Source organism: Eptesicus fuscus, chromosome 7, assembly GCF_027574615.1.
Source record: "Eptesicus fuscus isolate TK198812 chromosome 7, DD_ASM_mEF_20220401, whole genome shotgun sequence".
Classification (NCBI taxonomy): domain Eukaryota; kingdom Metazoa; phylum Chordata; class Mammalia; order Chiroptera; family Vespertilionidae; genus Eptesicus; species Eptesicus fuscus.
The window spans coordinates 108193153-108207800 of record NC_072479.1 but is presented as its reverse complement, the minus strand read 5'-3'; the positions used below and the strand labels follow the sequence as shown (position 1 = coordinate 108207800).

Below are 14648 nucleotides of genomic sequence, written 5' to 3'. Positions count from 1 at the left end.
CAGCAGGCAGGCCCTGATCGTCTGATTGACCCTGCCCTGGGCTGGGCTGGGGAACTGGAGGTGGGTGGTGGCAACCAATCTCCCATGACACCTGGGTCGGGGGGGGGGGGGGGATGGGGAGGGAAGTTATGACCTCTCACCGTCTACCTGGGTGTGGGGTGACGGGATGGAGGTGCGGTAAGAATGCGGGGTGTCCACCGAGCTTGCTCTCACTCCCCCTTCTACCCTCTCCCAGGACACCAGGGCTCTTGCGCACCGGGGGAAGTCCCCACGCTCAGGTGCTAGGCACTTGTGAGGAGCCCGCCTCGCACCCGCCCAGCCTCTTCCATGTAAACCTGGCTGCAGCCACCAGAACAGCAGGGGCTGGTGGAGCTCCCTGTGGGTTCATGCAGGAGCCAGTCTGCGAGGCCGGCCGGGAGAGCACGCTGCCTGCCCGGCTTCTGTGTGGCACCGCTGGTTGGCCTAGAGGCCCATGCTGTGCCCCAGCCCACATCTCCACGTGGGGACTTGGGCACCATGACTCAGGTGGAGGGGGGGCGCGTGAGGGCCCAAGTGCTGCCCAGGGCCCAGAGTTCAGCTGGGACCTGCCCTTCCACGCCAGACCCTTGCACTTTGATTGCCAGCCAGGCCTAGGGACTGCACCCGTGCATGAATTTCATGCACCAGGCCTCTAGTGTGATATAAAAGGGGAAGAGTGGAAGGGGTGCAGGTGAGGAATGCAGATGTGCCTTACAGACTATAGAAGAAACTGATCCTGAGCATTTGGGGGAAGTAAAACAGATCTTGGAAGATACAGATCCTACACTGGAGATGGAACCTTCCAGAGTGTGGAATGAGGTGAGATTCTTCTTGAGGTTCCCCTGACTTCAGACTGGATTTGGCCAGGCCAGCAGAGAAGGGACTTAGAAATTCCCTCCTCTTAGCTAGCTGCCCAGCCATAGAAACTATTAACCCGTCTACCAACGGGGACAGGAAACCAGCACCCCTAAGGGAGCCTGGTCCCAAACACACATCATTTCATTAACCCTCACAGGAAGCCCCGTAAGGTAGGTATGACTATTGACATTTTATCAATGTGGACAATGAAGTTTGGAGAAATTCAACTTGAGATAGCAACTTGGCTAGTTTGCTATTATCTTCTTTAATATTGTCTCATTAGTATCTCCTATTGAAAATATGTTAGACCTCAAGGATTATCCTCGAAAACATTATGTGAAGTGAAATAAGCTATCACAAAGGACAAACATATGACTTTACTGACATGAGGTATCTAGACTAGACAGATTCATGCAGACAGAAGGGAGACTAGAGGTACAGGAATTGGGGGAGGAGAGGCTAGGTAGTTATTGTTTTGGGGGTACAGAGTTGCTATTTAGGACGATGAAAAAGTTCTGGAAATAATTTTTTTTAAGTTCTGGAAATAGTGGTGATGGTTCTACAGCATTATAAATATATTTAATGAAATTATAAAGTGTGACATTTTTTAAAAGAGTAAACATTTTTAAAAATATTAGACCTTCTCATTCTAATTTCTGCAAAACGTTCTCATATCATAGTCTATTTAGGTTCTGGTTAATTCCTTCAGACTATCTTCTAGTTCAATAATTCCCATCTGTGTCTAATCTGCTATTTAACCTGCCCATTAAAATTTAGTTATTACATATTTTTATTCCTTTTCAAATCTATCAGATTTTTCTGTTTCTTTTTTTTTTTTTCCTGATCCTTTTTGATAGTTTCTCATTCTTGTCCAGGTTTTTTATTTTATTTTATTTTATTGATTTTTTACAGAGAGGAAGAGAGAGGGATAGAGAGTTAGAAACATCGGTGAGAGAGAAACATCGATCAGCTGCCTCTTGCACACCCCCTACTGGGGATGTGCCTGCAACCAAGGTACATGCCCTTGACCGGAATTAAACCTGGGACCCTTGAGTCCGCAGGCCGATGCTCTATCCACTAAGCCAAACCGGTTTCGGCTTGTCCAGGTTTTTGATGGCATCTTTTATCTCTGTGAATATCTTCAGCATACTTCCATGTTTTGTGATTTTATTTTTATTTTAAAATGTATTTTTATTGATATCATAGAGGAAGAGAGAGGGAGAGAGAAATAGAAACATCAACGATGAGAGAGACTCATTGATTGGCTGCCTCCTGCACACCCCTATTGGGGATCGACCCCACAACCTGGGCATGTGACCTGACAGGGAATTGAATCATGACCTCCCAGTTCATAGGTCGACACTCGACCACTGAGTCATGCTGGCCGAGCCATGTTTTGTGACTTTAGATTATGATCTCACTAGTAGCCCATTTGCAGGAAGAATCCTGCAAGCAGCCACTGCGGCCGTGTGCGCTGCCGCCACCACCGCCACTGCCGCCATTGCGGCCTCCGCACCTGCACCCGTGCGCCACTGCCCGCCCCACCCTGCCCTGCCCCAGCCCGCTCCACCCCGACCGGGCTTTCCCTCTGGCAGCCACCTTGCTTTCAGCTTTTCCTCCCTCTTCCTTCTAAGTTGTCTTCAGTCTTCACTCCTCCCTCCCCCAGCGTATGCAAATTAACCGCCATCTTTGTTGGGTAATTTGCATACTCGCCCTGATTGGCTGGTGGGTGTGACTTTGGCTGGTGGGCGTGGTTTTGGCGTAGCAAAGGTGCGGTCAATTTGCATATTACTATTTTATTAGGTAGGATCTCATGTTTACCCCATCCCATCTGTGGATCCTGGGGGACTACGCTGGGCTGTACTCCTCCAGAGATGATCTGCTCGGGCAGTGCCTCAGTGCCGCCAACCAACAACCTTCACCTGATTCCAGACCACTCCTCGTATCGATTTAAAATTCACACCCATTTGAAGGTAAATCGATATTTCTGAATTTTGAGGGGAGATTTAATTTACATCTTGTGGTGACATCATTACAAAAATCTTTCATTTCTCTTTCCTGGAGAGCAGGGTTTTTTTCTCAGTCTTTCTAGCTTCTCACTGAAATTATGGGTCTTTAAAAGTCCTGAGTGTGTGAGAATCTGAATTCTAACTTCTTATATTGCATGGGCCTAAGCCTGTCTTTTGTCTCCTGTGCAGCCATTAAAACCCCAAGCTCTAAGTTCCTGGTACTGAGACTGTCCCCAAGGTCATACGTGCTAACACTGATGCTTTTAGATTCCACTTCACTTTGTGTCTCTGGGAATACACCTTGCTTTCTTTCAAGCTCAGCTATGCATTTTTTTTTAAAAAATGCTTATTATACTTTTGTCAGCATTTCCAAGTGCTTTATAATACAGGGGCTTTAGATTATTTTGTTGGAACTGTTTTTCTTATTCAGCCACAGCAGTCAGCCTGTAGAAGTGTTTATTGATTTTTTGCTGGATAGATATTAAATGAATGCATAAATGAACAAAAGAACATTCTGCATTTTAAAACATTTATTATGCACGCACACCAGAGTACAAGGCAGGAGGAACAGAGAGGTGATTAATGGGCCTCTCTGGTTAACCACGTCCTCGCAGTCACTGAAGATTTTGGTGTCTTTTTTTTTTTTTAATTTCTTTATTGATTAAGGTGTCACATATTTGTCCTCATCCCCCCATTCCCATCCCACACCCCTCCCCACGGATGCCCCAACCCCCTGTTGAACTTAACCGTTGGATAGGCTCATATGCATGCACACAAGTCCTTTGGTTGATCTCTCCCCCCTCCCCCCAACCTCCCCTATCCTCCCTCTGAGGCCCGACAGTCCGATCGATGCCTCCTTGTTTCTGGTTCTGTTCTTGTTCCTCAGTCTATGTTGTTCATCATTTCCCCTAGATGAGCGAGATCATGTGTCACTAGAGATATACTTATAAGAACTGAATGTGAGACGAGCAATAATAGTTATGCTGACAGGCAGATGAATCAGTCTGTAGTGAGTTTCTTTCTGGACCCACAGTTCTTTTGAGACCCAATTTCAATGTCCACCAGTTCCTTATGTGTACATGTCAGCACTGACCCCTCAGCTCTGGATGGTGGACAAATGGTGGTAACGGAGCTCCGACTCCCTCTGGTTTGGTCTCGGCCGGACCCAGGGGCACGGCTTCACCTGGACTCAGGTGAACGTGGCCTCACCCAGACCCAGGGGCGTGTGGCCTCTCCCAGACCCAGGGGCGCGTGGCCTCTCCCAGACCCAGGGGCGCGTGGCCTCACCCGGACCTAGGTGCGTGAGACCTCACCCGGATCCAGGGACACATGGCCTCACCCGGACCCGGGGGCGCGTGGCCTCTCCCAGACCCAGGGGCGCGTGGCCTCACCCAGAACTAGGTGCGTGCAGCCTCGCCCGGACCCGGGACCCAGCCTCACCCGGATCCGGGACACATGGCCTCACCTGGACCCGGATCAGGGACACATGGCCTCACCTCACCCGGATCAGGGACACATGGCCTCACCTGGACCCGGGGGCGCGTGGCCTCTCCCAGACCCAGGGGCGCGTGGCCTCACCCGGACCTAGGTGCACGAGGCCTCACCCTGATCCAGGGACACATGGTCTCACCTGGACCCAGGGGCGCGTGGCCTCTCCCAGACCCAGGGGCGCGTGGCCTCACCCGGACCCAGGACCCAGCCTCACCCGGATCCAGGGACACATGGCCTCACCTGGACCCGGGGGCGCGTGGCCTCTCCAAGACCCAGGGGCACGTGGCCTCACCCGGAGCTAGGTGCGCGAGGCCTCACCTGGACCCGGGACCCAGCCTCACCCGGGTCCAGGGACACATGGCCTCACCTGGACCCGGGGGCGCGTGGCCTCTCCCAGACCCAGGGGCACGTGGCCTCACCCGGAGCTAGGTGCTCGAGGCCTCACCCGGATCCAGGGACACATGGCCTCACCTGGACCCGGGGGCGCGTGACCTCTCCCAGACCCAGGGGCGCGTGGCCTCACCCGGACCTAGGTGCGCGAGGCCTCACCCGGATCCAGGGACACATGGCCTCACCCGGACCCGGGGGCGCGTGGCCTCTCCCAGACCCAGGGGCGTGTGGCCTCACCCGGACCTAGGTGCACGAGGCCTCACCCGGATCCAGGGACACATGGCCTCACCCGGACCCGGGGGCGCGTGGCCTCTCCCAGACCCAGGGGCACGTGGCCTCACCCGGAGCTAGGTGCGCGAGGCCTCACCCGGACCCGGGAGATTTTGGTGTCTTGATCACGAGTTGCTTGCGCATCCCAATTCTGACCTCATCCATCTCCATCCACGATATTCTTCGCACCATGGCCTCCCTCTTCCTTGACCTCTCACCTCCCTGACTGTAAAAGCTAGGGTCTGGGTGTAGGTTGCAGACACCTAGTTTGAGCAGAAAGGGATTGAATCCACGAAGTTAGTGCTACAGAGTCATTGCAAACACTATCCCTGAGGTCCCCTGGGGAGTTACTCCTGTGGCCACAGTCAGCGTCAGCAAACTAAGGCGTCAGAAAGCAAATGCCCCAGCTGCCAGCTCCCTGCAGACCACCCTCTCGGCCGGCCTGTACCTCCCACCCGCTCTTGCACCCAGGTAGAGCCGTGTCACGGAGTTCTGGAATCGATTTGAGTAGAAATGCTGTGGGCCACTCTCAGACCCAACCCACAAATACCTGTGGCCCAGTCCTGCTTGTGCTGTCTTCACCCTCCCCTGATGACTTTAAATCCTCATGTCGACAATGGCAGCACTTCCCTGAATGACTAGATGGAGCAGAGAGCCGCCATCCCTGCCCAAGTTGCCAACTGGACTTTCTGTGAGCATGAAATAAACATCAGTTGTTTCAAGTCACTAGCATTTGGGGGTTATCTGTCAAAGTAGCTGGTTTTTCCTCAACTGATATAAGAGAGAGCCCCCAGGGCCTCCACTGGGCTTCTTACCTGAGTCTTTGCTGGGATCTGCAGGTAATGCTGCACTGGCCTGCTGCTCAGTGCATCCATCCAAAACCGAGTGCCTTGAGAACCGGGGAAATTAACACAAGATAGATTCACATACCCTCTGTGTCCATTGGGAGATGGGCTGTGGCCCAAAATGCATGTTTCATCTGACACCTCTGATCAGTGGACTGTGGGTGGGTGGGGGCATCAGAGAGTCTGGGAAGTGTCATTAGCTCAGAGCCAGAGCCCAACTGTTCCTGAGAGCCTGGGGTGTCCCCTCCCCCCGTGAACGCGCCATCCTGGCCAGTCTGCACCTCCCTGCCTCCCTGTGGTATGTGTTGGGGGAGGGGGACCAGGCAGGGGAAGACCACAGGGCCTTGGGTATTTCCGCCAGGTCTTTCCCTCTGGCAGAGGGTCCGGATATGCGAATGAGTCATGTCCAGGAATTGGAAGGGGAGATGTGACTCTGCATTGTGAGTCAAGTTCCAGTCATGTTCCTGAGACATGGGGGTCTTCCCCCGCCACACACACACACACCTCCACTACACGGCCCTGTTTTGTCCTAAGGGTGACTCCATGGCCAATGAGCCAAAGGTCTCCAAGGCCACACCATTCTTCTTGACCATCATGGCGACCACACCTGCCTGGCCACATGGCCTCTATCATCCCATGATCTCTTTACCCATTTAGTTTCAATTCTTTTTTTTTTTTAATATATTTTATTGATTTTATACAGAGAGGAAGGGAGAGGGATAGAGAGTTAGAAACATGGATGAGAGAGAAACATCGATCAGCTGCCTCCTGCACTCTCCCCACTGGGGATGTGCCCGCAACCAATGTACATGCCCCTGACCGGAATCGAACCCGGGACCCCTCAGTCCGCAGGCCGACGCTCTCTCCACTGAGCCAAACTGGTTTCGGCTACCCATTTAGTTTCAAAAAAATATTTTTTATTGATTGATCTGAGAGAGAAAGAGATCGACCTGTGGCTCCACCGATTTCTCTCTGCCCCATTTCATTTCTGCCCTACAGAGGCCAGCCTCCCCACCGCCTTTCAAGGTCAAGCACAGTACATTCCTTTCAAAGGTGCTGCTGCCCCCTCACTGCACCTCTAATGTCGTGTGAGGGGGTGTCCTCAGGCGCTCCCAGAGGAGATTTCGGGGACCCTGAGTAGGTCAAGCACAAGACATTCCTGTCTCTCAGTCTTTGGATACCTTTTCTCTATTAAACCAAGGCGTTTTCAGCATCTCAGCTTCATTCACATGGGCTGTCGTGAGCCCCGGTTTAGTTAGCAGAGCGCACACTGTCGACACCACCCAGCCCCTCAGATCCAGAACCCATGCTCACCTTCATGTCCACTCAATGCAGGATCATCTTCCTCCAGTATCCTGGAGGGACTTTGCAAAAGTGTGCACTTGTCCTGGTGTCTAAGTCTTCTCCTCCTGGAGGCTGGGCTATGACCCACATGCCTTCCTCAAGCCCTTGGGCCTGTGGGATGGCAGCCGGCTATCAGCCCACCTCAGCCGGACCTGCACCAGGTCTGCGGGGCATCCTGGCTGCCAGGCCGTGAGTCCCCAGGCTGCCACTTGGAGGACCACATATTGGATCTGCTGAAGAAGATGCTCCGAGCTCCATGTAGTTCCTTGAAAATTGCCCCTCGCCTGATCTGGGCAGAATTTCCTTCTGGGACGGAATTGGTGTTCCTGATAAAATGCTCTGGAGATAATCCGGTGAACTTTAATGACGGCATGACTTGATTTGGAAACAGTCACCAGCCCCTCTGCGGGTCCTTCACCAAAGGTTTTCTGTGTTGAGTCTGAGACGGATCCTCCTCCTGCCCTGAGTGAATCCCTGAAGTGGCCGCTCAGGATCCTTCCCCTGCGTGCGCCATTGTCATGAAACCTGACCACTGCTTGGTGGCAACCTGTCTTCATCTCTCCACCCTGTCCTTGGCTAGATAACCCTCTCTTCCCCAGGTCTCAGCTAAGGTGCCCCCTGGGGGAGATTACTCCTGTCTGATGTTCTCATGGCACCTGCCCAGCACCACCCAGCCCCCACATGACAATAACAGTAATAAAAATACAGACTCACCACATGCCAGTGGTGGCTCAGCCCTGCCCGCCAACCAGCTGAGTGCGTAATATTATTGTCGTCCATTCACAGGAGCCCAGGAGCAGCAGCTCATACCTGGGCAGAGAGATGGGAGAGGGAACCAGGGGCCAGGGAAGTCCCCACTGAGAAAGTGCCATCCAGCGGACTGGAAGGAGTCGGGGGAGCTAGCCATGCCAGGCTCAAGAATTCCAGATGGGGCACAGCAAGGTCTGCAGCCTGAGGCTGAGGGTCGGGGACGGCAGGGAGCGGGCTGAGGGACAGCACTACACAGAGCCACCTCCCACCAGCCACAGCACTCCTGGGCAGAGCCTCCCCCGTCTGCCCCGCTCCATTCTGATAGGGGTATAAGGGTAAAATAAACGTATGATTTTGTTTTTCCTTTCTTGTCTTCATTTCTCTTTTCTTTCCCACCCTTTTACTAATAGAATATGTAATTAAGTAATCAAATGAATATATTTAACCTTATATTCTGGCTAAGATTTTATTGCAGTTCTTAGTTGACCAGGCAAAACCAAAAACTTTTTTTTTTTTAATTCTTTGTTTAAAGTATTACAGGAGCTCCAGTGGCGCAATCGGTTAGCGCGCGGTACTTATAAAGTATTACATGAGTCTCCTTTTTTCCCCATTGACCTCTCCCCAGCCACTCCCACCCCCAGCACATGCCCTCACCCCCCTACTGTCTGTGTCCAAAAACCAAAGACTTTTAACCCAGCCCTGAACTTACACGCCTGGCCACCATGAATGTGGAAGCAGATCAATTTGGTCTCAGAAACACCGGGATGACATACACCTGATCGCTGCTTGAGCGGTCATCCTCCGCCACAACTGTCCACTCCCCATCAAACCAGCACAACATACTCAGGGGTAACTGTTTCTCTGGGTCTTCAATTCTTATGAAGTCTCCCACGTCACATCAAACTTATAAAATTAAATACATGTGAATGCTTTTCTCCTGATGACGATTCTTTGTCAGTTTAATTTTCAGGCCCAGCCAGGGATCCTGTGAGGGTCAAGGAAAACTCTTCCTCCTCTACAAGAGCCAAGGAGCAGGTGGGGGGGCGGGTGTCAGTGGGTGGAAAGTTACTACTAGAAAACAGCAGGGGTGAGGGGAAATTCTGGCTAAATCCACCCACCAGGACTCTTGCTGAAGGCGGGCAGGTGAAGGGCGCAGAGGGTCCCAGTCGAAGGCTTAGGAGCTAAGTTTGGTCGAGCAGAGAATCTGTCACCTGCCACGTCCCCCTGGCTGAGGCGTGCACCTACCTGAAGAGCCCAGAATTGAGACCAGCCACATGGCCACTTGATGGCGAAGGGTGAGGAAATGAAGCTGGGAGGTCAAGTGGGGAAGCAGGAATGGTGGTTGCTGAGGGCAAGGAGGCAGGCAGAGCAGAGTGAGGGGCAGCAGAGGCCTGGCAGCTGGCCTCTGGTGCCCCAGGTCCTCCCATCAGCCGTGTAGGAAGCATGCCTCTGTGCTTCATCTTCATAGAAAAGAAACCGCATGTGGACAGGTGGTTACTGAATTTCCCCAGAGCAAACAGGATGTGAGGGGTGGGGAGTGGGACACATGGCTGATAGCACATATCCTAGGATGATTTCCCTAGACAAAGGGAGGTGGAGGCAACTAGAAAAGACCCCAGACCATTTTTAAAAAATAACCCAATGGGAGTCAGCAAGACCTAGGTGACCAAATAGTACTCAGCCAATGAGGAACCGGAGGAGGGACTAAATAAATAGGCTATGTTCCCTGTCCAATATGTGTTCCTGTACAATGAATGACCGCTCTCAAGAGTATTAAAAGTCTCCTTTTCCCCATGCTTCTGTTTCCTAGTCGGTCATTTTAAGTTTGGACAGGTGTGCCATTTCTCACAGCCGGCCCAGCAGACACGACAGGAACCTTTAGGTGGCCATGTTCCCACAGAAGCAGCTCACCCACCCCACCCACCCACCCAGGCCCAGGAGATGGAGGCTTCTCTCATCTCTGGTCCTAGAAAGACAAGACCCCTACCTTGCAAGGCCTCTCTGCTAACTGTGGGCGTTAGTTCCAAATTAGCAATGGCCCAGGGTCCAGAGCCACATCCTGCACCCTAGTGGGCCGCCTCCCACTCAGTATCTGCCCCAAGCTGACCCTGCAGCAGTGCCAGAAAGAGCTCACATCTCCAAAGGACTCAGCCGCCTGCAGAGGCTTAGCTTTGAACAAACATAGCTGGTGGCACACACACCTCCTCCTGAATCCAGAGGTCAGGGCTGGGCTGGCTTTGGGTCCCGTGTGCAAACACCTGAGCAGCCTCCAGACACCGCAGGGGACAGGGCCAGCCATTGGCATAACATTACAACAGAAGGCAGGCTCTTTCTGAGAATCCAGGCAGGGCTCTGCTGCTGCCAGGGGTTTTTCCCAGCTTGCAGCTGAAAGAGCCTTTGGTTGGTTCCTTTTAAACTCCTGTCCACAGCGCCCACCAGCTGTGACTGCTCCAATTACAGGTTCAAAGATTTCTGGGCAGCAGAGAAACTTTCTGTCCAGGCCGCGCCCTCCCCGCCCCCAACTCAGCTCCCACGCACCAGCCCAGAAATCAGGCTAGAGGCGGACAGCCAGGGGATGGTTCCCGGAAACTGACCCCTTCCTTCCCCACGAAGTCTGCAGCCCCATCTCTGAGCCCTTCCATTTTGGCTCCCCACACTGCCCCCTTGTCTTGAGTCCGTGTCCACAGCAGCTCCCCAGACAGGGCTAGGCCTCCAAGGAAGCTATGTCCTGTCCCCCACCCCTGTCCCAGAGGCCCTTCCACAGCCCTGTCCCCCTCCCCCCTCCAGGGTCAGTACCCACAGTAGCCCAGTCCTACTTCTCCCAGAGTGCCCTGAGCTTGTGGAGGAACCTGAGGCCAGAGAGCTGCCCTAGGGAGGGTTCTGGGGGGACAGTGGCCCTAGGGGAGCTGCTGAGTGGGGCAGTGCACGGAGTACATTACCCACCGAACAGCCCCCAGGCCCCCTCTCTTACTTGGAGACACTGGGAACCAGAAGATGAAGTCATCTGCCCAAGGCTGTCTGTCTGTCCAAGACAGGGCCAGGACCACGCATCTTCTCTTCTGATGGGTCCTTCCCATTGGTGTACCCTGGGGACCGCCCAGACCCAGGCGCCCCCCCCGCCCCGCCCCGCGCGCGCGCACGCACACACACACACACACACACACACACACACACACACGGGGACGGAAGGGTTTGAAAGAATTCGCTATCTAGTGTTTCAAAACCAGCACGAGTGGTGTTGACAGAAAAGCCAGCAGAGGTTTGCTGGTTCACCCGGAGCCCCGGACACGCCCTTCGCTAGGTCCCCAGCCCCGCAGGTCCCGGAGGCCGGGGCAGCCCCCGCGACCCAGGCGCGAACGCCGGGAGCCGCACCCACCCTCACGCCGCCCACCAGGCCCGCGCCCCGGGCGCCAACGGCTTGGAAGCACAGCGGCCCCACGCGCACCCGCTCCGCCCGGCGCCCGCCGCGCCCCGTCCTGGCCTCCCGGTCACGACCCCAGACTCCGACCCGCCCAAGGTGCGAGCAGGCCCGCCCGCCCAGCTGGCCCAGACCCTGCGCCCGGCCCTGCGCCCCGCCCCGGATCGGGATCGGCGCGGCGCGTCACCAGAGCGCGGGGCGGGCCGGGGCGGGGCCGATGCGGAAGTGCCCGCCAAGGGCTTCGCTACCCACTGTCCCCGCCTCACTCTGTCCTGTTCTCTCCCGCAGCGTCGGTGTCATGTGACTTCTGCCCCTGACCGCGAGCCTGGGCCGGACCCCTAGGAGAAGAGGCTCAGGTCTGTGCGAGAATCTGTAGGTGTCCTGGTCCAGGAGGATCCCAGGCCAATGTTGGGGAGCGAGGGGGGACTTCGGGAAGGGGTTGTCTGTTGTCTGACTCTGGATTAATGGGGTCTGTGGCCTCAGGGCGGGGGGGGGGGGGGGGGGCGGGGCGGGGGGGACTGCCTGGTCTGGGGCCTCGGGCAGAGCTTGCTGGAGCCCGTTTGCCTTCTTTCCCAAGGGTCTCTGGTGACAAGCCTGTGTGTGCCTCATGCCATGGTGGTGCTGTGGGCCCTCGCTCTGGCCTTGGCTGCAGGTCTGGCCTCTGCCTACCCACCGAACATTGTGCTGATCTTTGCTGATGACCTGGGTTACGGGGACCTGGGCTCCTACGGCCACCCCACATCCACCACCCCCAACCTGGACCAGCTGGCCACCGCGGGGCTGCGGTTCACGGACTTCTACGTGCCAGTGTCTCTGTGCACGCCTTCCCGGTGAGCAAGGGGGCAGGCAGCCCTCACCGCGTGCCCACCCTGACCACCCAGCTCCTCCCGGTTCCCTCTGGACTGCAGTGAGGGTCATAGTTCCCTACCATCTCCTGGTGCACCTCCGTCTTCGTTTCTCTGTCTCACCGACTCTGTGACTGGCTCTGCAGGGCTGCCCTCCTGACCGGCCGACTCCCAGTTCGGTCGGGCCTGTACCCTGGCGTTCTGGAGCCTGGCTCCCGAGGGGGCCTGCCCCTGGAGGAGGTGACCCTGGCTGAGATCCTGGCTGCCCAAGGCTACCTCACAGGGATGGCTGGCAAGTGGCATCTTGGGGTGGGGCCTGAGGGGGCCTTTCTGCCCCCGCACCAGGGCTTCCATCGATTCCTGGGCATCCCGTACTCCCATGACCAGGTAGGAACAGCCAGAGCCCTCAGCTGCCTCCTATCCACTTCCTCCTACTCCCCTTCCCTTGACCTCCCAGCTCCACCCCACAGCCTAGACCCTAAATGGAGCCCTTCCCCCAGGGCCCTTGCCAGAACCTGACCTGCTTCCCACCGGCCACCCCCTGCAATGGAATCTGTGACCAGGGCCTGGTCCCTGTGCCGCTGTTAGCCAACCTGTCTGTGGAGGCGCAGCCCCCCTGGCTGCCTGGACTTGAGGCCCGCTACGTGGCTTTCGCACATGACCTCATGGTTGATGCCCATCGCCAGGGCCGCCCATTCTTTCTGTACTACGCCTCCCACGTGAGTAACCCTGGCCCCATGCCCCGGGCTGCCCTGCCCCCTGCCCAATGCTAACTCCAGGCTCTGCCCCCAGCATACCCACTACCCCCAGTTCAGTGGGCAGAGCTTCGCCGGGCACTCAGGCCGCGGGCCATTCGGAGACTCCCTGATGGAGCTGGACTCGGCCGTGGGAGCCCTGATGACAGCCGTGGGGGACCTGGGGCTGCTTAAAGACACACTGGTCATCTTCACCGCAGACAACGGGTAGGCCCCAGGGAGGGCCAATGCAGGTGATTCCTCACAGGTGTGGGCCTAGGGTCTCCCCATCTTGACCACAGACATCGCAGGATAAGGGGGGTCTCAGAAAATGCTGGCCACGTTCTGGAGATTTCCAGGCCACAATCCATGAAGCTGGTCCTGGTAGGACAGGGAGGAGACAGGCACCTGTGGCCATTTCTTGGCACGTAACTTGAAGGTCTGGGGCTGGAGCCACCGGGGCGAGTCAGAGATGCTGATGACCACCTGTGTGTCCAGACCGGAGACGATGCGGATGTCCCGCGGCGGCTGCTCTGGCCCACTGCGATGTGGAAAGGGAACCACCTTTGAGGGGGGCGTCCGAGAACCTGCCTTGGCCTTCTGGCCAGGTCACATCACTCCCGGTCAGTCTTCAGGTCCTCTCCTCACGCACCCCTGGCCCCACCTCCCCAATCTGATGGCGAATTGAGTGACCACATAGCCCTCTGTCCCCAGGCGTGACCCACGAGCTGGCCAGCTCCCTGGACCTACTGCCCACCCTGGCAGCCCTGGCTGGGGCCCCACTGCCCAACGTCACCTTGGATGGCTTTGACCTCAGCCCCCTGCTGCTGGGCAAAGGCAAGGTAGGGCCAGCAATCCCATGCCCCAGCCCTGGAGTAACTGTGAGCAGGTCACCTCTTTTGAGTGGAATCCAAGTGCTGCTGCTGAGTGGGCATAGCCAGGGCCTAACGCAGGCTGATCGGTGTTGGGGCTCTGCCCCCTGCCCCTGACTTTGCCCCCAGAGCCCCCGGCAGACTATGTTCTTCTACCCAGCCTTCCCCGATGAGATCCGCGGGGTCTTTGCTGTGCGGAGCGGGAAGTACAAGGCCCACTTCTTCACCCAGGGTAATGTCCTCCCCTGGCCCTGCTGACCCCTCGGGCCCCAGAGCCTGCCCCCACCTCTGTGCACAGATGTGTCTCCCACCCCCCAGGCTCCGCCCATAGTGACACCACAGCAGACCCTGCCTGCCATGCTTCCAGCCCTCTGACTGCCCATGAGCCCCCACTGCTCTTTGACCTATCTGAGGACCCTGGTGAGAACTACAACCTGGTGGGGAGTGGGGCCGAGGTCGCCCCCCAGGCCCTGGAGGCGATGAAACAGCTTCAGCTGCTCAAGGCCCAGTTTGATGCTAGCATGACCTTCAGCCCCAGCCAGATGGCCCGGGGCGAGGACCCTGCCCTGCAGATGTGCTGCCAGCCCAGCTGCAGCCCCTGGCCCACCTGCTGCCACTGCCCAGGGCCCCCGCGCTGAGGGCACCGGTCCAGGCCCGCCCCCCGTGGCTGAGGCTCAGGCATGGACATGTTTTTACCTGATACCCCAATAACACCAGGTAACACTTGCAGGCGTGATGATTCATCTAGTCCTTGTGGTGGCCAGAGGTAGGTGCTATTCCGCTTGTGCACGAGTGAGGGGACAG

General features: G+C 56.2%; 1 protein-coding gene and 2 long non-coding RNA genes across 3 annotated transcripts; 2 read left to right on the top strand and 1 right to left on the bottom strand.

Annotated features, from left to right (window-relative positions):
• Positions 1-704: 704 nt before the first annotated feature.
• LOC129149878 (uncharacterized) lies at positions 705-5611 on the top strand. Its single transcript, XR_008556691.1, has 3 exons — positions 705-837; positions 2680-2849; positions 5508-5611. It is a non-coding gene; the product is annotated as an uncharacterized LOC129149878 (long non-coding RNA).
• LOC114227748 (uncharacterized) lies at positions 5151-9549 on the bottom strand. The gene is made up of 6 exons (XR_008556690.1): positions 9221-9549; positions 7940-8035; positions 7196-7726; positions 5852-5925; positions 5587-5725; positions 5151-5299 (listed from the first exon to the last, which is right to left on the bottom strand). It is a non-coding gene; the product is annotated as an uncharacterized LOC114227748 (long non-coding RNA).
• Positions 9550-11404: 1855 nt separating this feature from the next.
• Positions 11405-14571, top strand: ARSA (arylsulfatase A). Its single transcript, XM_054719686.1, has 10 exons — positions 11405-11492; positions 11682-11765; positions 11971-12223; positions 12385-12625; positions 12739-12957; positions 13031-13200; positions 13471-13595; positions 13687-13814; positions 13974-14076; positions 14163-14571. The coding sequence occupies exons 3-10, from the start codon at positions 12006-12008 to the stop codon at positions 14480-14482; spliced, it is 1524 nt and encodes a 507-aa protein (XP_054575661.1). The 5' UTR covers positions 11405-11492; positions 11682-11765; positions 11971-12005; the 3' UTR covers positions 14483-14571.
• Positions 14572-14648: the final 77 nt, after the last annotated feature.

Bases quoted from the DNA above. Each gene is read 5' to 3' on its own strand.
- ARSA (XM_054719686.1), top strand. From the start codon at position 12,006: ATGGTGGTGCTGTGGGCCCTCGCTCTGGCCTTGGCTGCAGGTCTGGCC. The intron at 12,958-13,030 runs GTGAGTAACCCT...CTCTGCCCCCAG, and splicing joins TTCTGTACTACGCCTCCCAC to CATACCCACTACCCCCAGTT. The intron at 13,596-13,686 runs GTCAGTCTTCAG...CTCTGTCCCCAG, and splicing joins GCCAGGTCACATCACTCCCG to GCGTGACCCACGAGCTGGCC.